This window comes from Papio anubis, chromosome 1 (assembly GCF_008728515.1).
Source record: "Papio anubis isolate 15944 chromosome 1, Panubis1.0, whole genome shotgun sequence".
Taxonomy (NCBI): domain Eukaryota; kingdom Metazoa; phylum Chordata; class Mammalia; order Primates; family Cercopithecidae; genus Papio; species Papio anubis.
Window position 1 is genome coordinate 97,992,343 of NC_044976.1, and position 26,029 is coordinate 98,018,371.

At 35.4% G+C, this 26,029-nt stretch overlaps 1 protein-coding gene across 1 annotated transcript in view; it reads left to right on the plus strand.

Annotated features, from left to right (window-relative positions):
• The window catches only part of PLPPR4 (phospholipid phosphatase related 4), a 45,487-nt gene that overhangs the window by 10,899 nt on the left and 8,559 nt on the right, over positions 1-26,029 (plus strand). The window contains exons 2-4 of the mRNA XM_003892246.5: positions 13,383-13,568; positions 22,213-22,342; positions 24,504-24,699. Of these exons, the coding sequence (XP_003892295.1) occupies positions 13,383-13,568; positions 22,213-22,342; positions 24,504-24,699 (512 nt within the window). The remainder of the gene's footprint in view (positions 1-13,382; positions 13,569-22,212; positions 22,343-24,503; positions 24,700-26,029) is intronic.

Sequence of the window (26,029 nt, forward strand, 5' to 3'; positions counted from 1 at the left end):
TCTGCATTAAGACCTCATTTAGTTTCTAGCTTCCAGTTGAATTTGATGTACATGAAGGAAAATTATTTGATGGTGTTATGTTTCTCAATATTTAAGCCTCAGACTAGTGGCTATTCCATAGATAATATTGGTTCTAGTAATTTTTAGATGGTTGGCGCAGGACATAATTAAGAAAAAAATCCTTTTATTATTTATTTTTAAACTCCAGCCTGTATAACAATGCAAATAGCAGAGAGCAGATACTCTCTCAATAGATCTGTGATGCATTAGTTGTGGTGTTGGTCAATAAATCTAGCAGCTTAATTAATGAATATAGGGAGACAGAGCCTGGACTGAACCTCAGCTTTGGCCTTGGCCTTGGCCACATTATTCTTTGTCTGACCTTGAAGGCTAGTGGTCTTTTCAGTCCTGTTCAGAAATAGAAGAAGAGATTGCTAAGACTTCACTGCTCAAATGTATGTTCCGACATGACTAAGAATGGCCAAGTGTAGCATCCCCTAGAAAATGCCTACTCTATGGGACTACAAAAAACTTTAAGAACTGCTCATTCCTCATTCCAAATCCCCCAGCCAACCAAACTCAACAGGCTCTGTTTCTTCCTCCACCACAACCCTTCACCTTCCCAAGATTCCAGAGGTCAATGCAGCACAGTAGGGAGAGGGAGCGGGGTATAAGGTATCTCATATGGGATGACCCTAAGAATCACAATGTCCTTAGCCATCTGTCCTCAGTTCCACATTCTTTCCACGCCATGTTAAAAAAAAATCACAGAGAGGACAGCAATTTACAATCTAAGCAGAAGCTCTTTAGCATGGACACTGAGCTTGGGCAGTGAAGCAGGGCAATTTAGCTCTCTCTCACACTCTCTCTATTTACTGTTGGTTCAAGCCACTTACCTTCCCAGGTGATTGTGTTGGTCAAGCAATCCAAAAGCAGTTATATTTTTTCATTTAAGTATTTAGTAATAAAGTGGCTTTCTTTGGCAGTTATATAGCATTTTATTTATATATATTGTTCATCTTTTTGATGCATTTTCCAGTAAAACACATAATACAATCCTACCTACTTTAATTAATTTAATCACAGCATTAATATGTTAGAAATTAAAATAGAAGTTATTAATGTCCCACATTAACAGCTTAACTTCAACATCTCTTTTACATGCACCAAGCCTTTTCAAAAGTGAAACTTAAATAACTAAGGCCTTCAGCAGCACTGGAAAGTTTTAACTTTGAAGAAGGGCTCATAATGTGCATCTAAGTGTGCATCTAAGTGTGTATAAAGATGTGTACGTAGGAGACAAGCTCAGAGGGAAGAGAAACTTGTGATACGCTATAGTGTTCTAATCTCTGAAATTAGATGAGAAATTCCTTTTCTGGATAATTAATAGGTCAAATAAAATGTATTAGGCACAAGGCAAATACTAAAAATATTTGTTAAATAAATTGAATAAATATAATAGAAAATATGAACTTTCATAATGTTTAAGTAAAATGGTTTAATGATAAAATTGATACCTTATTTTAATAAACATTATGAAACTATAATTAATTTAGAAACACTGATGGTCTTTAATTCAGTCATTTCTGTGTGTATAATGTTAAGATTATATGTCAATTTAGATCTCAAAATCAAAAATTTGCTTTTCTTATGCTATAACTCAAATACAGGGGGACTTCTAAAAGTTCATGCAAAAAAATGGGATTAAAAGATAAACATAAAAAACATAAACTTTATTTCTCAACATAAGCTCTATCAAGTTCAAGATAATTTTGCAAGCAATGATAAAAGCTGTTTGGTCCATTCCTAAAGAACTGATGCTCCTGGGAATTTAACCATGTCATTGCAAAATTTTTTACATTATCAACTGAAGAAAAATGGATACCTTTGAAAGATTTCTTAAGATTAGAAAACAAAACTAAGTCAGAACGAGCCAAATTAGGACTGTGAAATGGATGTCTAATGATTTCTCATTGACACTGTCACAAAATTGCCCTTGTTTGGGTGAGAGAGATGAGCATTGTTATGGTGGAGAAAGATTCTCTAGCAAAGCTTTCCTGGGCATTTTTCTGCTAACACTTTGGTTAACTTTCTCAAAACATTCTCATAATAAGCAAATATTACTGTTCTTTGGCCCTCCAGAAAGTGAACAAGCAAAATGCTTTGAGCATCCCAAAATTATGTTGTCATGACCTTTGCTCTTAACCAGTCCACCTTTGCTTTACCAGGACCACTTTCCCATCTTGGTAGCCATTGTTTTAATTGTGCTTTGTTTTCAGGATCATACTGATGAAACCATGTTTCATCACTTGTTACAGTTCTTTGAAGAAATGCTTCAGGACTTTGATGGCCCACTTGTTTAAAAAATTCCATTGAAAGCTCTACTCTTGTCTGCAGTCAATCTGGCCACAGTCACTTTGGCACCCATTGAATCGAAAGTTTGCAAAACTTCAATGTTTCAGTCAGAATTGTGTAAGCGGAACCAAGGGAGAGGTCTATGTTGTTGGCTATTGTTTGTGTTGTTAGTAGTCAGTCCTCTTCAATTCGGGTATGAACAAAACAAATGTTTTCCTTGCAAATTGATGTAGATGGTCTGATGTTGTGGGCTTCATCTTCAACATCATCTTTTCTCTTCTTAAAATGAATCATCCATTTGTAAACTTCGGATTTCTTCTCTTTATAAACCTTCTGTAAAGTATCAATGATTTTGCCATTCTTCTACCAAAGTTTCATCATAAATTTGATGGATGTTCTTGCTTCAATTTGAGCAAAATTCATGTTGCTCTGATAGGGGTTCTTTTCAAACTGATATCTTATCCTTCTTGGCGTTTCAAACTAGATCTTTTTCAGACATGTTTTCAGTGAGTATGAGCTTATTTTGGTGCAAAAAATTGAAATCCATTCACAATTTTTTCATAATATACATGTTCCATGACTTTTGAAGATCCCTCATATAGAAGTTTTAGTTATGTCACTTTTGCCTGACATTATTGCAATAGACTTTTTCCCCTTAATGCTTGTTTTGTATGCACTATGTCTTTCCTTTGCCAGGTTATGTGAACATCTATATGCTTTCTCTGTGTGAATATAACAATCCCACTAATAGGGAAAGCACTATTTAATCTAAGGATATTAAGGTCTTAGTTTTGTTAGAGGACATCAAGAATATACGCAATATCACACATTATAGAAATTGTAGGGTAGCATTAACAATCTATAAAGAGAAATATTCTAATTTTTTAATTTTGTTATTTCTCAATGTCTTTGGAAACCCATTGGTCCATAGCATAAGCTCCTAGGAAGAGGTAGTATGTACAATAATCACAAACATGAATTGGGAAGCCAGATTTCTTGAGTTTGTAATCCAGCTAACAAGCCGTATAACCTTATACAAATCATGGACTCTTACTGTATAACCTTGTACAAATCATGTAATCTCATGTAATCTCAGTTTCCTCATCTGTAAGATGGCAGTAATAATAGTACCTTCATCAAAAAGGTGTTGTGAAGATTGCATGAATTCAAACATATAAAGTACTTTAAATGGTACCTGTCAAATATTAGTAGCATTAAATTACAATTATTATCCAAATTTTAAAATGTCTGCTGTATGTTGTAAGGGAAGAGAAATTACAGCTGGAAGAAAGGATTTAAAAGCAATTACTTTTAACAATTGAAATACAGATCCTCAGCCTCAGGTCTTAGTCTCTAATTTGGTTTAAAGAATAAAATGCTTCCCAAGACAATGCACATACTTCAGTGTCTAATTATGTAAGAAGAACAAATTTTTACTACCTGAGGTTAAGACTGGTGATTACAAAACCTACTACCCCAAGCCTAGTGCTAGATCAATATTCAGGTAATAAAACAACCATTTATCATTATTTTTGACTTTACTGTTAGATCATTGAGTGGTTGTATTGGTCCTTTTAGAGCTGTAAAGATGTAGTTTCATATTCAGGTATAAAACATAGAACAGATTTTTTTCCCATTCAACCTAATACATCTACTAGGTGAGGTAGCTCTTCTCTATTAATTATCATTGCTATGGAGGATCCAATGTAAGCTTCTTGATTTTTTTAATGCTAACGAAATCATTAGAATTCTAGAAATTCAAAATACAAAGCATTTTCTTGTGGTAGAATAAATGAAGATCTTTTTAAATGGGGGATATTTTCTTAACAATACAGCAAGAACATCTCAACATTTGGCATCTCTCTTCAAATTATCCATGTATGTATTAGTTTATTGTATATTATTGTATATATTAGTTTATTGTATATTGAGGACACCTAATATGTCAGGGATAAAGAGATGGATAAGACAATTTCTCTGCTTTCAAGGATCTTGTGGCCGAATAGGAGAGAACGTAAAGGAACAACTGCCATCCCATATGACAATTGCTATGATCCAGGCATTCATCAGGATATCTCTGTATGGTCAGAGAAAGTGATCCAAAGGAAACACTAAAAGCAGGAAAACATCTGGAACCTTACGTTTGCCTAATTTCTGATACTTTATATTAGAAATCATTTACTAGGGAAGACAAAAGTGAAAATAAAAGCAGACCATATCCAAAATATAATTAAATGCTCTTAAGATATTCCCCAAACCAAAATAATACAAATGACTTCACAGAAACTGCACAGGGAAGAACCTTGCGGACCTGAGGGCAACACATCAGTGAGAGTGTGATTTGAAAGCGTCTGCCAGCCCTTTGCTGTTGTTGCCGTTGAAACCCCTTGACACATGGCCATCTCTCTCCTTGTGTCCTTTAAACTGGCAATCTCATTGAAGCCTGGGGCTATCCTTTCCTGAAAAGCACTAGACTAGTGCCAGATGGTGACATGTGGCAGAATGGCAGCAGGATACACGGCGGTGCATGCTTCCAGGAATTTAACAGACCAGGTTTCTATTACTGGCCTTTGCAGCCAGGCGTTCTATTTTACTTATCTGGGCCACGGTCCTTATCTTAAATTTATCTTAAGAATCCCAAGGAGGTTATAAGAATTAAATTAGATAATTAGGAGGAAATGTCGAAATGAAAACTCAGTAAATGTCCTTTGCTTTTTAGGTCTGAGTACATACCTAATAAATTCTACCGAAACTGAGGAGCTCTAGAAAAGATAGATCTCAGATTGGAACAAACAAAGAAATTTTCATGTTTGGGAGATAAGGAATAAGTGAGTAGAGAACATGTTTAAGAGTAATAAGAATTAAGAGAAACAGAGTGGCCTTCTTCAAACTGCACCTGTCCCCTAGGACCCCCTCTCCCCATATGGGCACCCCACATGCAGTTATCTTAGCATTGTGGAGGAGGAAAGCCAGATGAGTTCCATGAGCAAAGAATTTTGAGCACATTTCCCAACTTAGACACCTGGGTAGGAGTCTGGGTGTTCCCACCTGGGGGCTTTGTGGCTATTGCACAATTTATGTAAACTATTTCTGCCTCAGTTTTCTCATTCGTAATTTGGGGATACTGATAGATTGAATATAGCAATCTTTTAAACTTAACTAGTATCTTGCACCTAAGTCTTCAACACCTGCTGTGTATTTTTCAGAAACTGTCTATGTTTTTTGTTCCTTTAATCAAAATTTCTTGATTTCTTTCAATTAAATTCAGTGAACATTTATTGGACACCTAGAACATTCAAAGCATTGGGTAAATTGCAAAGGTTTCACTTTTGAGTACTTGATCTTAGGGCAAGGGCTGGTAATATATAAATAACTATAATCAGAGGCAGACTAACAGATCCTTTGATAAAGTTATATATGTAGTATATGAGATGGAGTCTTCAATTCTGAGTGGAGAGCCTGGAGAAGGTTTCAGGGAGAAAAAATTCTATGACCTCAACCTGAAAGGATAAGTCCAATTTTTATGAGAAATAAATGTGGAACTGTAACGTGAAGCAGAGACTAGAACGCATCTTTTTGAAATATAAATATAATGGGAACATGGGCTGTCTTTCTGGTTTAGGAGAGTGGAGAGTAGGTGGAAAGCAAAATTAACCAAGAAAGGCAGATCAAGGCCATATTTTTAAAAGTCATAAATATCATTCTAAAAAATTTGCACGTTATTTTGTTATTAATGGGGCACCATTAAATGCGCGATGAGGTGTGAATTCTAGGAAAATTAGTTTGGAAGCATTGTGGAGGATGAAACAAATTATGAAGAGAATAGCGTTTTTTTTTTGTTTTTTTTTTTAATTCTTTTTTTTGAGACGGAGTCTCGCTCTGTCACCCAGGCTGGAGTGCAGTGGCCGGATCTCGGCTCACAGCAAGCTCCGCCTCCCGGGTTCACGCCATTCTCCTGCCTTAGCCTCCCGAGTAGCTGGGACTACAGGCGCCCGCCACCTCGCCCGGCTAGTTTTTTGTATTTTTTAGTAGAGACGGGGTTTCACCGTGTTAGCCAGGATGGTCTGGATCTCCTGACCTCGTGATCCACCCGTCTCGGCCTCCCAAAGTGCTGGGATTACAGGCTTGAGCCACCGCGCCCAGCCTAGAGTTTTTTTTTTTAAAGGCCCTAATGCTTTATATAAGGCAGTGACAGTGTGAAAGAAATGAGAGAAATGATTCTTCATTCATGACAGTATATGAAGCATTTCAGTATTAGATTGCAATGTAAAAAAAACCCATCATTTCATTGATAAGAAATGACGCCCAGAAAGGTTAAGTGACTTTTCCAAATCCCAGAAGAAGCTGGCAGAATAAATAAGGGGAGAAACTGGATTCTTCTGGTTCTGAGGCCAGACCGGTTTCCCTCAATCACACTGCCCTGTTTCAATTTGTATCTATTCATGTCATACAAGCCGTATCTGTTTTATGTATAAAAACCAGTTTAGACTTCTAGACCTTAAGTAATGTTGCAGACTCATTCTGACCAATTATTTCCCTTAATGACACTTTAAGTGTTACTGTATGTTTATAATTTGTATTTTTGAAGTTCTTTGCAGCCAATCTGAATATGCTATACTTAGAGCGAAGATAGTTTTATATATCATAAAGCCTAATATTATTTTATTATTATTATCAATATTTGAAGAAAATATTAATCTGTATTAGCTACAAGGCAAAAAAATACTACAGAATGCCACTAAAGATCATACTGTAGGAAGTAGAAAATTCCCTCACCACGTGTGTGTTGACCTGTGACAACCTTCTTCATGGCTACAGGCTTTAATACAATTGCTTTGATCTGCTAGCATTTTTTTCCCAGTTTGAATTGAATTTCAATGTACTGTATTACTGTTTCAAATTTCACATTTTATATGATTTCAGGGTATTTATCAAGTTGGTTCCAAGCATCTCATTTTAAATGTGTTATTAATATTAAAATCTTCCTTTATCTCTTATAATAGATCTTGCATATGATTGGCACGAATATACACAATTATTTTCTTTGCCTTCTTGTGACATTGCTTATATCAAAGCTAAAATAATTTAACTTTGAAATGTCTTATGCTAGCGTTGTTCTCCAAAAGTGAGGATTTTGCTGCTTAAATCATCCAGTACCAATAATTTGCAGCTTTATGCCTCCAGCCTTGGTCTCTCCTGTTAGCTCCAAGTCGACATCTTACTTTAATAACTAAGAGACGTAACAGTTTTAATACTTTCAAAACAGAATCTTCTATTCTTTCCATCCAAACTTCTTCCTATCCCAAGGAATGACATCACTGACCTAATTCCTCAAACCCCATCTTTGAAATCAACCTTTATTGTTTTATCTTCTTCACTGATCAAGCCATAAACAAGGTTTGTTATATCTGTCTCCAAAACCATATCAACAATCTACCAGTTTCTTTGTATCTCCAGTACTAAACTCTAGGACATGCTGCCTCATCTCTCCTGGATTTCCGCCATTGCCATGCAACCACTAGAAAGTAAGCTCTGTGAGTGCATGGAGTTCTCTGTTTGGTTTACCGCTACATTCCTTACACTTAGAGAAGTGCTGGGTGCCTACTAGGCATTCAATACATATTTGTTGAGTTTTGAACAGCCTTCTAAATTTTTACCCTATTCCTACTTTTGACCCGCCATGATCATCCTCAATCTGACAGCCAGAGATCTTTGTAAAATACATTGCAAATCCTATTACACCTCTGCTTGAACTCTCCGGAATGTTTCTGATCCTACTTTAAATAAAATTCTAACTTCCTCCTTGGACTTCAGGACTCTGCAACGTCTGGTCCCAAATCTACCTCTCTGACTTCATTTTGTATCACTTCCTCCATTTGATTATGCTTTTCACCTGGTTTTTATCCAGTTAGTTCTTTCTTGCCCATTCAAGTCCCTGCTTAAATGGCACCTACTCAAATAGGTTTTCCTTGATCTAAAATAGGAATTCAGGCACTTAATTACACAGCCCTCTTCTTTATAGTATGTGTTCTTTCTGATATATATATTTCTGACATACATTTAATATATATAATATATATTTTTTACCTGGTTTCCTCAACTAGAATGAAATATTCAGAGGGACAAAGATTTTGTTTTATCATAACTGTATTCCCAGGACCTAGAACAAGGCCTTGGGCTAGGAGGCTCCCAAAGATATTTGTTGAATGACTAAATGGATGAGCCACCATTACCATATATATTAATTGGCCCTTTGTGACTATGGTTTCCACCAGTTTTGATCAAAAGGCTCTTATAGGACTCTGAATTCATGATGGCTATGAAGAAGGCAAAGAATGCAGCTGATCTGTTTTGCCCTAGGCTCAGAGCAAAGTGAACTCTCCCCAAAGAAAAGTAGTTTGTCTTTATTATAATCATGCTAAAAACAAGTAAGCTATCTGATCTAGATAATGTGTCATGATAGATTTGATAAAATGTTTCACTAAAATGGATATATATAATCTAAATTTGTCTTTTTAAAGTTGACATCAGAAAAATCAATATTGACTAGCAAATGTGGTATTTTGAAACACCTTTCTTTTGTTTGCCCTGTTCTCTAAAACGGTTATAATTTTTCTTCTTAAAAATTGCTCTATTATTTTCACTCACAGGTTCCTTAGTGGATGGTAATTATAAGAATCAATCTTTTCTTTTTGAAAATAAACCGTTTTCCTAATCCTCAGGTAATAGCTCTCCTCTCTATTGCTGCATACAAATAGCTTGGTTCAGACGGGCACGGCGGCTCATGTCTGTAACCCCAGCACTTTGGGAGGCCAAGGCAGGTGGATAACCGAGGTCAGCAGATCAAGACTATCCTGGCTAACACGGTGAAACCACATCTCTACTAAAAATACAAAAAATCAGTCAGGCATGGTGGCACACGCCTGTAGTCCCAGCTACTCGGGAGGCTGAGGCAGGAGAATCACTTGAACCCGGGAGGTGGAGGTTGCAGTAGGCCAAGATGGCGCCCCTGCAAAAAAAAAAAAAGAAAGTTTGGTTCACACTTTTTTGAGGGCTATATCATGACTGGAGAATAAAATTTGTAGTGTTTGGCTACATACTTTTAAAAAATCTCTTTAAATCTCATTTTCAAAATCTCATTTTAAATGCAATCAAAACAAGTCTGTGTAATTTTATTATGTGCATATCAATTCTATATGTATGCCAAAATTGGCACATACCATCTGTTAAATTCCTTACACTCAAAAAAAAAAAAAAAAAAGCTCTTGTTGAGCATTTCAAAGATAAAAAGGTAACTCTGAAGACAATTATGTTAGAAATAAACATTGTCATTTAATTCATTACATTGGGTAGTAAACTACAGTATGGGAACACCATGTATAAAATTATTTATTTCTAAAATATAATGAATATAATGAAGATTTTATACAAGTAACTCTTTATTACAAACAAAATGATGTAAGGAACAGAGTAAATATGATTTGAAAAAATAAGAGAAATAGATATCAAAAAGAAAAAAAGATTCTTTTTAATAGAGATGGGATTTCACCATGTTGGTCAGGCTGGTCTCAAACTCCTGACCTCGTGATCCGCCCACCTCCCAAACTGCTGGGATTACAGGCATGAACCACCAGGCCCAGCGAAAAAATGATTCTTATTATGGAAACAAATGAAGGTTTTAAAACATGCTTCTATAGAAATGTAGAAGATATTAATATGGAAAATTATATAATTGGAAAGATGATATAATTGGAAAAATTGTCAGTTTCAGGAAGGCTACTGGCTGAAAAGACTAATGCATAATATTAGTGACAAATTAATTCATATGTTAATGTAGCATATATGTATTTATAGAGATACATGCATATATATTTGGAAGTCACTATACTGTATATTAGTGGCAACACAGAAATCAGTACGATTAGGCCCCTGCCTTAAGGCGATTTTAGTTTGGGAAGCAAAGCAAAAGACTAAACCTAATTTATAGCAGATAAAAAAGAGCAGTGGGTAAAAATTTCCTAAAAAGAAGTACTAGGGGATTAAGACTAAAGAAATTACTCTCAAAAGGTATTATCAAGCAAAGCTTCATGAGAAAGGTGATGTTTAATGAATATATTATTGTTACTAGTTATAACAATAACAGTACTTAATAACATTTATAAGCTATTTATTCCAGATATTGTTGACTTTGGAACTAGAATTCATGTATTCAAAATCCACCTCTGTCACTTATGACAGGTAACTGCTTATCCACCTGCAAAATGAGGATACTGATAGCAGTTATCTTACATCACAATAGAAAATTTTAGGTTAAATGAGTTTAAAATCTGTCAAATTAATTAAAATATCTAAAACAGAAAAATTGACGCATAGTAAGCACTTTATGAAGTACTTGTTAAATTAATACTTAAATATATTTATATGGATTTAAGTGGAAATGTAAATAATGTGCATGCACCATGAAGTGCTGATTTATTGGTCAAGATTGAAAGCTACTATTCGTGCACTATCGAAGAGGGAAGTAGTGAGGCGGAATGATCAGATACTTGAAGTGATCGAATAATAGTCGCTAAGAAAAAATAAATATTTTTGATATACTTTTGGTTCTCTACAAAGCATCCATCTGAAAAACAGAAAGATAATGCAAGATTACTTACTATGTATTTCTTTTTTTCCCCCAGTAAACCTAATTATTTCTTAATTACAAAAAAAAAAGACCTCTTGGGAATAGAAGGCATAATGCTGTCTTCTAAAAATAAAAATTAAAAAATTGTTTTTTTCAAACCAAACAATCAGAAATCATGAGCAGTAAATATTGTCTTTATAAAAAACATTTCCTGTTTGCTTAAATAAATATTATATCCTCTAAAGGAACAAAGCCTTAAACTAAGCAATTCTTTGAGTGTTACATAAGTCTACATTTTCAGGTTCTGGAAAGTCTGGCACTAGATTCAGCATTTGTGATATTTTCTGTTTAGCTGAGAGCAGGTCTCTCACTAAGCTACTGCTCCTTGATGACCAAGTCTATCTTTTGTTCAATGTATTACATCTACCTACACAGTGCCTGGCACATTCAAACATGAATGAATAAATAATTGAACCCAAAAAGGGTACACAAAACCTAGAAAGTACACTGTGCCTAGTTTAGGGAGACCAAATAGATGAAACCCAGTGAAGTCAGGATTTTCAGATAAACAATGAACAATTTTCAGTATAAGTCTCTCTCAAATATTGCATGGGGTATACTTACACTAAAAATTATTCATTGCTATCTGAAATTCTGGTTTTGCTGGGTGACCTGTATTTTTATTAGCTAAATCTGGTAACTCCAGTCTAGTTATTGTAATTAAATTAAGGTTTATGCATTTATTCAATTAGCTAGTTATCAGCAAGTATTGATTGCTTCCTTAAATTATTAAATGATGTATTCCCTGCCTACCAAGTGCCAGGACTTATAAATAACACTGGCAGACTCTCACTTCATAGAGCACTTATTTCAGTGGGAGATTGGGAGAGATGAAAAACAAATAAGTGAAGTATTAAACTGGCAAGGTAATTTCAGTTAATGATAAGTGTCATGAAAAAAAATCAAGCAAAATGATAAGGTAGAGATTGAAGGATGGATCAAGAGCTGCCTTGGGTAGAGCGTGCAGAAAGTCATCATTAAATGATGTAAAGAAGCCAGTAGTATAAAGAGCCAGAAAAAGAGCACAAAAGGAAGAAGAAACAGCAAGTGCAAAGGATCCTGGGCAGAAATGAATTTGACTATTACAGGAAAAGAATGAAAACCAGTTAGATTTCAGTGAGCAGGGGGCTGAGGAGCGATGAAAATGTGGTACAAGAAGAATCAAGAGCCAAAACATGAAGCAATTTGCATTGCATGGGATGGCATTTGGATTTTATTCAAGTTGAGTGGGAACCACTAGAGTGATTCAGATAGGGAGTGATGTGATCTGAAATACTTCGTTGTTGTTGTTGTTTGTTTGTTTGTTTTCTTTATTTCTTCTAAAGAAAAGGGGGATACATGTGCAGAATATGCAGGTTTGTTACATAAGTATACGTGTGCCGTGGTGGTTTCCTGCACCTATCAACCTATCTTCTAAGTTCCTTCCCCTCAACCTCCACCCTCCAACAGGCCCTGGTGTATGTTGTTCCCCTCTCTGTGTCCATGTGTTCTCAATGTTAAACTCCCAGTTATGAATGAGAATATGCATGTTTGGTTATCTGTTCTTGTGTTAGTTTGCTGAGAATGATGGCTTCCAGCTTCATCTATGCCTCTGTAAAGGACATGATCTCATTCCTCTTTATGGGTGCATAGTATTCCATGGTGTATATATACTAAATTTTCTTTATCCAGTCTATCATTGATGGGTATTTGTGGTTCCATGTCTTTGCTATTGTAAACAGTGCTGCAATAAACATACATGTACATATGTCTTTATACTAGAATGATTTCTATTCCTTTGGGTGTATACCCAGTAATGGGATGGCTGGGTCAAATGGTATTTCTGGTTCTAGACCCTTGAAGAATCGCCATACTGTCTTCCACAACGGTTAAACTAATTTACATTCCCACCAACAGTGTAAAAGCATTTCTATTTCTCCACAGCCTCACCAGCATCTATTGTTTCCTGACTTTAATAATTGCCATTCTGACTGGTATGAGGTGGTGTCTCATTGTGGTTTTGATTTGCATTTCTCTGATTATCAGTGATGTTGACACGTCTGATCTGAAATACCTTTACAAGACCCCTTGGAATGCTGTGTGGAAAATGAATGGGTATAGTGGGAGGGTGGGAGTGAAAGTGTAGCACCAGTTAGAAGGTTGGGGTCGACTCGTAACAGGCTGTGACTAAGGTGGGTGAATTGGAATCCACGTTGAAGGTAGAAGCAATAGAACTTACAAATGATTTTTAACTCTGGAATCAGAGAGGAATAGTGAGAGAAGGAGAGAAAGCCGCTTGTTTTCTATGTATGGCCTGTATGTCAGGTAGAATAAATTGATCTTCTTTGTCCTTCATTCTTAGTTGCCTATATTGGCATCATCGGTGGTTAGCCTCTATTTCCTCGAACTCACAGATGTCTTCAAACCTGTACACTCTGGATTTAGCTGCTATGATCGGAGTCTTAGCATGCCGTACATTGAACCAACCCAGGAGGCAATTCCATTCCTCATGTTGCTTAGCTTGGCTTTTGCTGGACCTGCAATTACGGTAAGAATTACCCCCAAAATTGTGTTTATCAGTCCTGAAAAACTAAAAATCACCACATTTGTATAATAAATGGGTTCAAAGCAAACAAAAGATGAACTGTAAATCTTAAATCAAAATCGTGTCTTTGAGATATATTGACAGTATCATGTGGAAGTTAATAGCATAACGTTATTGGCATTAAAATTTAAACATTCTATGATTTGAAAAATTATTGATTCCTAGTGTTTATTTTTATAAATCATTATGAAAAGTTTTGTAACTTTATAATTCTCTTTGAATGGCTAATAGGATATTTCTGATACACTTCCTAATTAACTTACTTTACATGTGTTTATTTGGTATCCGAAGCCTGAAAAAATGGGGGGGGGAAATTACATATTCAACAGACTGTCTTCCAAAAGTGCATTTGGTATCACTTACAGTTTCATTTTTTTACTAGATTATCACTGTTTATTAATTATGAGTACTGAGCATAAATAATTATAAAGAAAAGATATAAAAACTCATTCAAGGCATCCATGCATGAACACATACACATACATACGGACATGCTCAAAGAATAAACTGTTTTATATTCAGAAAAGGCATTTACATTTTAAAATGTTCATAAATTCAAAAGAGCTAGAAGAGAACAATTTAAATGTTCCTAGCATAAAGAAAAGATAAATATATAAGATGATGAATACCCTAATTACCCTGATTTGATCTTTACATGTTATATGAATGTATCAAATTATCAGCTATATCCTGAAAAGATGTACATCTATCATGTACCAATAAAAAATCTAAAATAAATAATTAAATAAATAAAATATGTACATAAAGAAATGCTCTAATGTACTGGAACTAAATTCAAAACATAGTTGTTTTTAATGTGTTAACATACATTGTAACACATTTTTAGATAAATCTATTAACAAATAAGACTGGCCAACCGTTTTCACCACCTCTTTTGCCCCAAAAATACTACCTAAGAGGACAAGAAACACTTTTCAAGGGAAATGATATTGACTTCTATGGTGAAAAACTCGTGTTTTGCTTTTAGCATGTTCATGAATGTCAAAGGAAATGGCTATGAAATTAAAAGCTTTATTTGAAAGCTTCACATTCTAGTTAATTGACCTGTTCAGGCTCAGTACAGCAGCAGTTTAAGAAGAGTCTCTGCATAGATGTTCTAAACGCTACACTTTTATGTAGCTATGGATTTTTTCAATTCCCCAATACTAAATAATGCTGGGAATTATTTAATATAATGCTGTTTACACTTTAAATACATAGTGTATAAAATATTCTCAGAATATAAAATGGAAACTTAATTTTCATAGAACTTTATCATATTTAAAAGGTCTCTAAATACTTTATAAATTAATGAGTTATTCGACAGTGATTGTCCGATCATTAGAACTATTAATGATGTACTTGGAAGAAGCTGAGACTCTGAGACTAATAAAATATTCTTAGAGTGCAATATTGCTCAGAATAACAGTATTTTCCTATCATTTACTAAAGTTTTAATAAAAAATTCATATTATGCAGTCATTTTACCAGGGCAGAAAAACAGAACTAAAGACAAAAGCCACATGATTATCTCAATAGATGCAGAAAAGTCTTTCAATAAAATTTGACATTGCTTCATGTTAAAACTCTCAATAAACTAGGTATTGAGGGAACATACATCAAAATAATAACAGCCATATATGACAAACCCAAACATCATACTGAATGGGCAAAAGCTTGAAGCATTCCCCATTGAAAAACAGCACAAGACGAGGATGGCCTCTCTCACCACTCCTATTCAACCTAGCATTAAATTCTGGCCAGAGCAATCAGGCAAGAAAAAGAAATAAAGGGCATTCAAATAGGAAGAGAAGAAGTAAGACTATTGCTGACTAGTCACCAGAGGACATGATTCAATGTCTAGAAAACCCCATTGTCTCAGTCCAAAAGCTTCTTAAGCTGATAAGCAACTTCAACAGTCTCAGGACACAAGACTATTGTGCAAAAATCACTAGCAATCCTATACCCCAACAACAGTTAAGCTGAGAGCCAAATCACAAAAGAACTCCCATTCACAACTGCCACAGAAATAATGAAATATCTAGGAATACAGCTAACAAGGGAAGTGAAAGAGTTCTACAAGGAGAACTACAAACCACTGCTCAAATAAATCAGAGATGACACAAACAAATGGAAAAATATTCCATACTCATGGGAAAACATCAATATCATTAAAATGGCCATACTGTGCAAAGCAATTTATAGATTCGATTCTATTCCCATTGAACTACCAATGACATTCTTCAGATAACTAGAAATAATCTATTTCAAAATTCATATGGAACCAAAAAAGAGCCCAAAGAACCAAAGTAATCCTAAGCAAAAAGAACAAAGTTGGAGGCATCACATTACCCAAGTTCAAACTATACTACAGGGTTACAGTAACCAAAACAGCATGGGCATGGTACTGGTACAAGAACAGACACATAGATCAATGGAACAGAATAGGGCACCCAGAAATAAGACTGCACACCTACAACTATCTGATCTTTGACAATTCTGACAAAAACAAGCAATAGGGAAAGGATTCCTTATTCAGTAAATGATACTGGGATAACTGGCTAGCCATATGCAGAAAGTTGAAACTAGATCCCTTCCTTACACCATATACAAAAATCAACTCAAGATTAATTAAAGACTTACATGTAAAACCCAACACTATAAAAACCTTGGAAGACAGCTTAGGCACTACCATTCAGGACATAGGCACAGGCAAAGATTTCATGATGAAGACACCAAAAGCAATTGCAACAAAACCAAAAATTGAAAAATGGGATCTAATTAAACTAAAGAGCTTCTGCACATCAAAATAAACTTTCAACAGAGTAAATAGACAACCTACAGAATGGGAGAAAAATCTTGCAAAGTATGCACCTAACAAAGGTCTCATATCTAACATTTATAAGAAACTCAAACAAATTTACAAAAAAATCCAATCCTATTAAAAAGTGGGCAAAGGACATGAACAGACACTCCTCAAAAGAAGGCATACATGCAGCCAACTAGCATATGAAAAAAAGCTCAACATCACTGATCATTAGAGAAATGCAAATCAAAACGACAATGACATATTATCTCATACCAGTCAAAATGGCAATTATTAAAAAGTCAAAAAATATTAAGACGGTGGTGAGGTTGTGGAGAAAAAGGAACATTTATACACTGTTGTGGGTTCAACCATTGTGGAAGACAGTGTGGTGATTCCTCAAAGACCTAAATTCAGAACTACCATTCAACCCACCAATCCCATTACTGGGTATATACCCAAAGGAATAGAAATCATTCTATTATAAAGATACATGTACACATATATTCATTGCAGCACTATTCAGAATAGCAAAGACATAGAATCAACCTAAATGCCCATCAATTATAGACTGGATAAAGAAAATGTGGTACATATACACCACGGAATACTATGCAGCTATAAAAAGAATGAAATCATGTCTTTTGCAGGGACATGGATGGATGTAGAGGCCATTATCCTTAGCAAACTAACACAGGAACAGAAAACCAAACACCGCATGTTCTCATTCATAGCTGGGAGTTGAACATTGAGAACACATAGACACATAGAGGAGAAAGACACATACTAGGGTCTACCTGAGGGCAGAGACTAGGAGGAGGAAGAGGATCAGTAAAAGTAACTAATGGATACTAGGTGTAATACCTGGGTGATTAAGTAATCAGTACAACAAATCCCCATGACATGCGTTGCCTATGTAACAAACCTGCACATCGTGCACATGTACCCCTGAACTTAAAATAAAAGTTTAGATAGATAAAGTTTATAATATATATAAAGTTTATATATATATATATACACACACACACACATAGATGCTTTAAATGTATCATACTGCCACACCAGAAAGCGCTTATCCTAATTGGGTAAAGTGCTCAAAATTATTATAATTGATATATTTGAATTTGAAATAAATTACATAAAATACTATACAAATGATCATGCCTCTGTTATAAAAGTTGTATTGATATTTAATCATTTAAACAATTTGATTGTACATATCCAGAAGTCTTTCTCCCCTAGGGTATTTTATCAAGTTGCTAGGAAAGCAAATTTAGTTGTGGCACTCCCCGCCAGCACTATTTATTTCATGTTGCTTCTTTTGCTGACACTGTTACATGTCCAGGGGACAATAACCTTGGTGTCATCACTGTGTGCCTGCTTGTGTTGACTCCTTCACATCCTATAATAAATTCTCAATATACAAGTTTGGGATGCTTTCTGAGGGATCTGGCATTAAAGCTTTCTTTCTTGAGATCTGAGAAATAAAAGAGAAACTCCACCATGGCTCCCTTTCACCTGGCTGACCTGGGAATTCCAGTGCCAACTCCTTCCAGAAAGGCATCGTTCAATTCCTAGGTCTCCATGGAGCCTCCATAGCTGCTGCATGCCTCTTCATGGAAGGAAAGGCAAACTGGGGAACTATTTATGCTTCAGGATCCCTGGTTTCCCTATATCACTTCAGGATACTCCAAGATGACAGCAATTCATCCCACCACACTGGTTTGATAGGTTTTAGGTAACTAACTGGATGGTGAGACAGACTAGACTTTGCTGACATCAAACACTTTGTCACAGCTTTCTCTCCAAACGTATACTATACTTCTAGATTTCACTCTAATTTCATTTTTTTCCCTTGGTTTTGAAGGCCTTCTCCCAAAACATACATTTTCTCAGCAGTGATCCTCTAGAGTCTGCTGTCATCTTGTTCTAAAAACCATAATTCTATCTCGAATCTTCCTACATATATAGCTATGCTAACTCCTTTCCCCCTCTCTTCCTGACAGTAAAAATAACAGACTCTAATTTCTGACTTTCCAGGATGTCATTTGCTTTTCTATCTTTAGGGCAGCATAAGCCTGTTCCAAAAATGGGGTAGTGAGAAGGGATAGGGAGGTCAGCAGAACTCTCAGTTTGGGGATGAGCGTCCAAAAGGACTTGTGTGAGGAGAACCGCCACCCGCCACGTGGAGTGGAGGGAAGGCAAAGAAAAACAAAAGGCCTTGCTTCAGCCAGATTCTCCAAAAGGACCTTCCTATGAATACAAAGATCAGCTAATTTGTATGCAGGAATTTAAATATGAATCATTCAGTATTTGCTTCCCAGATTTTTTAATGCTTTGAGAGATGTTTAAAAATAACTTGTCTTCGTGATGTTACACATGAAAGTGGAACAATGTATTTCATTTATGTGAAATGTATATGTTTATTTTTCTGAAATTGCCCTTAAATTGAAAAATTTCTTCCTTAATATTCAATTTTCATTTACTTTCGAGTGATAAAACAAGCATTCTGTTTTAGGTTCTTCGGAGATTATTTCTCAGAGAAAATGAGAAAGACTATTTGGGTTTATCATAAATCTTCATGAAGTCTATGTGAACAGAAAAAAATGTGCACTTTTTCTTACTGGAATTACAATTTTACTACATCTTGTTAAACAATTAATACATCTAATTCTATAGAAGAATTCTATCAGAATTTAATTCTAGCTCCTGGGATAGACTTAGCTTTAAGAGACTACACAATCAATATGCAGAATATTAGACATGTTGGGGCTTCCAAAAAACATTCATTGAAAATTTAAATATTGAGGATACTGTGATGAATACTATCATAATTTTTGTTGTTTTCTTTTACAAGAAAGACTTTTGGATTGTGAGTTCTCCCTATGATGACTGTTCCATGGCCAGGTTCCTTATAGTACTAAGAAATATATTTCTTCTCAAAACCTCCCCTGAAGTAGTCATTATAACATCTCCTCCCAACACCAGTCCATAACAACAACAACAAATTGTGTGCTTTTCAGGATTGAGTACGGGACAAAACAGAGACTGTGAAAAGATACTTGTTGTAAACTGTTTTCTGTTTACAAATGCAACAGCAACAAATAATTTTCTTATCAGAACCTAAATTCTGACACCATACTGCAGTACAACAGTGTGCCATTCAAAAGGGGGAAACAAGCTAGGCGTTTGGAAATGCACTGGGAAACAGATCCCCATACCCTGAGGAGACCTAGCTTTATGCCAAATTGAATTATTTTGAAAACTCATGAATGACATTAGCTGAGGTTAAGTGACAGAAGTGAGTGTGAGAAAATGAATGTCCTGTTTAATGACAGGGATGGTTGGGTGATGTCAGAATACTGATAAGAAACCTCTATACACATTACATGGTCTAGCCAAATAAGCGTTGCACTTCTTTTACATATGAGTTTTGAACATATTCAAACAACTAAAATAAAATTCTTGGCCCGGAGCGATGGCTCACACCTGTAATCCCAGCACTCTGGGAGGCAGAGGCAGGTGGATCACTTGAGGTCAGGAGTTCGCGACCAACCTGGACAACAAGGTGAAACCCTGTCTCTACTAAAAATACAAAAATTAGCCAGCCTTGATGGCACATGCCTGTATTCCCAGCTACTTGGGAGGCTGAGGCAGGAGAATGGCTTGAACCCGGGAGGCAGAGGTTGCAGTGAGTCAAGATCATGCCATTGCACTCCAGCCTGGCCTACAGAGCAAGACTCAGTCTCAAAAAAAAAAAAAAAAAAAAAAACTCCTGAAATCTCAAGGTCTCAAGGTCATTTGAGATAATGACTGTTGTATGACAAAATACACTTTTCTATACAGATAAATTCTTATGTAATTCAACACTCATGGACAAGACATGAATCATTACAAATATAAAGAGAAAACAAAATTATTCACAGAATTTTTATTGAGGAAGTGAAGGTGAAATTAATCTCTTTTAGCTGAATACAATACATTTCAGGAATAAGTGGTTAATTTTCTGGAGATGATGCATTTGAGGTAGCAGTTATATTATTCTGTGTAAGTGCTGTTTTATGTTGTATCTGTCTACACAGAGTATAGAATCTATTGAATTTCCATGTCTAACTTGAAATGCTAATGTAGGACTGTATTTTTCAAAAAGTATACATGGTTAACTCAGCATCCAATGGTTTGAAATGAATTCCTTTTGATTGTTTCTATAATGATTGATTTTAAAAGAGTTTATTATGCCACATGATTTTCACACATATGGTTATATGTAGAGTTCTACTGTGATAATTATTCTTCAAATTTTTTATACAAAGTAAGATTATTTATAATTAAACATGTACCATATTCCCTACAAAAGTAAATATAGTCATTTAAGTATTCAAAGCAGAAGGCCATAGGCTTACTGTCATTAGTTTTGTTTTTTAACTGTAATTTTGAACACTTCATAAAATAAATGTTAAGCTAGTAATGACAACTGAGAGGTTTTCCCTGGAAAACTTGTTTCAGTCCTAATCAGAGTTATAATATTTACAGTGACATGATTATTTGTATTTAAGAGACAGTATCTCATTTAAGAGACTGTTAGTATCTCACTAATCGTACTTTCTCAGCTCCACACATTTATAGCAAACCAATATCTAATTTCACAACAATCTTTTAGGCACAATTATCTCAAATATTTGAAAAACTTTTTCATGAATACAATGGATCATTTTAAATCTTGCTTCTGTTGTACAGGATAATTGACAACCCAAATGCCTAAGGTAGTTAGCAAATGTGAGTTCCACAGTAAAAGCCAAACATGCAAATCTCACCGTGCCAGGCATTGTGCTAGACAGTGAAGGTGAAAGATAAATAAGAAATGGTTCTTCCTTCAGAAGGCCCCAGTCTAGTGAGAGACAGCCAAATGAACAATTTCATAAAGCTATGCTAGAGGGAAGGACAAGATAAGGGAGCCACATAGATGGAGATGTAATTCAATTTAGGGTACAGTAAGAGGTTTCAAAGAAAACTTACTGAAGAAAATCATGTCTAAATCACATTGAGTTCCTTCATTGATCTCACAGGTCCTAAAATCCTACAGCAAAGTGCCCTGTTCCTTATCTTAAGAGAGTCCTCTTGATACTACTGTATGATTCTCTGTCCATTGTGAACACATTGTCTAAATGCCTATACCTAGGAAATATTATCCTGCTGACCTAGATTCTCTTGTAATCTGCATTCTCTGATAAGACAGCCACTAGCCACCCGTGGCCACTTCATTTTATATTTGTTTATTTAATTTTTAAATAATTAATACAATGGAATAAGACCAAAAATTCAGCTACTCATTTGTGGTAGCTATATTTCAAGTGATCAATACCCACATATGGGTAGTGGCTACTGTATTGGACAGTGTGAAGGACAGTTCTATCATTGCAGAAATATTTATGGGACAGCTATGCTGTAGACAGCACCTTTCTACATTCACACACTTTCCATGGATTGATCCTTCTGCTCAATCCCAAATTGATTTATGGACCTAATCTGCTGGTAAAATCTTCCAGTACATAAGAGTCCAGAAGACCCCACCAAATCTCATTAGAGTGGCCTGATTACTTAATTCTCACTGCTTGATCAAATTCTCAGAAGAAATTACTGTGCCTCTAAAACTTTTAAGAAAATTTACATCCTTACTTTATTGAATTGATATGTTAAAAAGTGACATGTAATTCCTTTATACCTGTTGGCTTAATAGGTATTCCAATATGCCTTTTCCTGAATACCCTTCTATCTTTGCAGATTATGGTAGGAGAAGGAATTCTCTACTGTTGCCTCTCCAAAAGAAGAAATGGGGTTGGACTGGAGCCCAATATTAATGCCGGAGGCTGCAACTTCAACTCCTTCCTCAGACGAGCCGTCAGATTCGTTGGTGGGTGTGGGGAACCACAAAGAAAAGAAATGTTTTCTTTTTCAAATAGAAATGTCATATTTAATTATAGATATTAAGTCTCTTACACTAAAATTTAGATGTATAATTTCAGTACATGATGAGTTTTACATTGTACAAGAAACTGTTAAAACACCAAAATTTGGGCTTTGTATCTGAAATGTGTTATTTACATTTGTTGCCCTTGTTTTGAGAGCTAATATGCCATGCATTTCAACTTATTTGTGCCATAGCTCTGGTTGAAGCATGAATTTATTTTAAAATGGTTTCGGTGGATCTGTGTTCAGTTTTTTAAAATGGAGAACAAACGTCAGCAGGCCAGAATGAACAGACAACTCTTCAGAAATTACTTCAGTCACACGAATGATTCCATTTCAATTTTCCTGGAATGTTTTTATCCAGAAGTTACTACACTTTGAAATGTCACCATTGAGTACTGCATCATGGCCATTTTTCCTTGGTTGTAGCCCCTAATGTTACCTTTCATCTTTCATGAGACCTATAGAAAATCTATAGACCTGGCTATCATCATCTGAATCAAACCAGTTTTTAAACCTTTGTCTCTTCTGCATAGCATGGGGCCATCTTAATGTTGTTCCAGTCATAGGTCTTTTATTTTTTTTAATATAGTTGAATAGTCACCCACAATACATCACACCCACCTGAATGTTTTCTATTCATTCCCAGTAAGTCGGCATAAAATTATTTTTACCTATAACATGTAAGCTCAAAATAATTGATGGCTTTGCTTAATCCCTAGTAGATAATTATACACAAATTTCTTTCCCACAAGAGGAAGAATCAGGTCTAACTCATGCCCCGGACTCTGCTCCACTAAAGCATTTTCTTCCCATCACATTGAGAAGATAAGAAAACAATAGACAGCTTAACAGCATCGCAAACTCAGGCAAGGAAATAAAACTCCAGGACATGTAGCTGAACACAGAGAAAATATTCCCTAATGTAACAAAATACTGTGGACAAAGGGCCACATACCCTCTCTTGACTGGAAGAATGATCCATTCCACCCTAGAGAACATGTTCCAGAGCCTGCGTCAGCAATAGGTCTAGAAAGTCCATTATCCGAAGGAAAAAGTAAGTCTTTGCATGCTTCTAGGAATTAGAATGTGGCAACAAAGTTTCTGTGCCATGAATCCCAGGTGTGTGGGTGGAGAAGCAATTGGAGGAGTGGTGGTTAGGTGACAGTAAGCAGTGAAGAAAAATGCAAAACAGGGTAATGTGCAAGCCAGCACTCTTGGTCTGGAGGCGGTGACTGAAGAATTACCCTGGTCCTCTCGTAATGATTTCTATGAGTAACTCATGAATCAGAACGCAAGCTGTCAAGTCAGAATGAATCTAGGGTGACAAGAAAACCTAGAGTGAGCAGGTTCCAGATCATGTGCCTGTGAGCAGAGAGTTGGACTCCCAAAGATAAGGCCAAGCAAGCAATTTCAAGAAGATATGGAGTTTGCATGTTCAAGTGCAAGGATTTTTTATTTTATGGTTTAAGACTGGTCCTAGGAGAGAGAGAAAAAAGAATTTGGACCAAGAGATGTAAGAACAGCATGTCCAAATTCCAAACACACAGGTAGGCTCCCCACATTAGTGTACCTAGGATACGATTGTCATTTCCATGTCAGGGCCTGCCTGACGTTGTCTCTGCTTTAATTAGCATTCCTAGTATGATCACAGCTTGAAGAGAATTAGAATGGATTCTGCAGAGTGTGACGACTGTGGCTAGTGTTAGAGACCATCAGGGAGAAATAACCCTGGCAACTTAAAAATGCTAAGCAAATTAAAACTACTTTAAATTTTGCTTCATTCCACACATGTCATCCCTCTCAAATCATACCTTAGCATGCTCCAAGTGTCTGACAAGTGACTTACAGTTAATGTTAAGAATTGGTCCTTTATAACCAAATTAACAAAAGTGCCTAAAGTTACTACTTTGGAGATACCCATTGCCTTTACTTTGGCCGTAAATATCTGTTTAGAAGTTTAGGAATTTTCTATACTGTCTTCTTGAAATTAGAGAAAATGAGCACAATAGATTTTAAGATCTTAATTCATTAATGTTTAATGAATACGTTTGATGCTGACACAACCACCAACTTGGTAACAATTTCTTTCATTTTGCTTATAGGTGTTCATGTATTTGGACTATGCTCTACAGCTCTTATTACAGATATCATACAGCTGTCCACAGGATATCAAGCACCTTACTTTCTGACTGTGTGCAAACCAAACTATACCTCTCTGAATGTATCTTGCAAAGAAAATTCCTACATTGTGGAAGATATTTGCTCAGGATCTGACCTCACAGTTATCAACAGTGGCAGGTTAGAAATAGGTCTAAAAACACTCTGCATCATTGTTTTCATTATTCAAATGCTGTTTGGAGTATCACTTTAAGCATGGCTTTTTCAGTCGTAATGGTTTTTTTTTAAAATTTTTCTTTTCAATTCAATGATCTTTTCAATGACTAAACCATAGAAACCTATTGGGGGCTTATTCCAAATTCTTCCCTATGTCTCCAAATTTCAGCCCACCTTCTTGCTACTAGTCCCTATATCACCAAACTCCACCATGTTTTGTGATCGATCCTATACTCATTATGGTTTTAGGTTACTATAAATGGTTTATTTCAGAATATTTATAGTCAGTCATGGCTGACAGTCAATATAACTCTAGGACTGGTTTACATGGAAGACTAAACACATATGAAAGTTGTATCTCCATTACATGTTATATTAAAAAAATGTGAATTTTCCTTTTTGTAAAGTTTGAGAAGGGGTAACATCTAGGATTGCATATGATTTCTTTCAATCAGGTCTAACTCATGCCCCAGACTCTGTGCCACTAAGTTCATTCATTCTTTGAATGAACCTAGGTGTGCATAGCTTCTGGCCTTACATGTCAGAATATAAAGGAAACTCAAGAAATTACCAATGCATAAATTTTTAATAAATAAAGCAAAAATAAACTTATATGACAAGAGATAGTAGTTTAGAGGCTCAAAAGAAATAAATTGCAGAGGGATAAGGGCCAATCAATTATTGTAAGAATTGAATTTTCCATTCAATAAGTTCCCAAATATTCACTAAGGAGTCAAAAATAAGTTAATAGGTACAACTGAATAATTAAAGCCTGATGTTATGTGATTATACACATTAAGGTTCTCATGTATCATTCAATAATTTTGGACCTACAGCCAAGACCTATGTCCTCTATTTTTTTCTCAGTCCTATTATATTAACTTATCTCTATTGAATAGCGATCTTCTTTATCATGGTACCAAATAATTAGGAAGGCAATAATTTAAGTGAATTTTATTTTTTCTAATTTTTTAATTCATTGAAACAAGTCTCTATTCTTCTTTCGCCTGCCCTTTTCAGTGTCTCTTCACCATCCTTGCCTGCTCTTTAAACTGTTTAAACAAGATGATTTATGATTCTTGAGATGAAATTACTGTAAAGTGTACTACATTTTGTTAATTTTGTAGAGAAACATTTTGTTAAAATTTGACTTTTCTTATGCTTTCTAGAGTATTAATAATATACATTTAGATCCAATGCCATGAGAAAATAACTTCATTTTTAAAAAATTCTATGTAAATAAAACAATGTATTTAGGAGCATAGAAAAAATTTACAGCTAGGTTTTGTGAGCT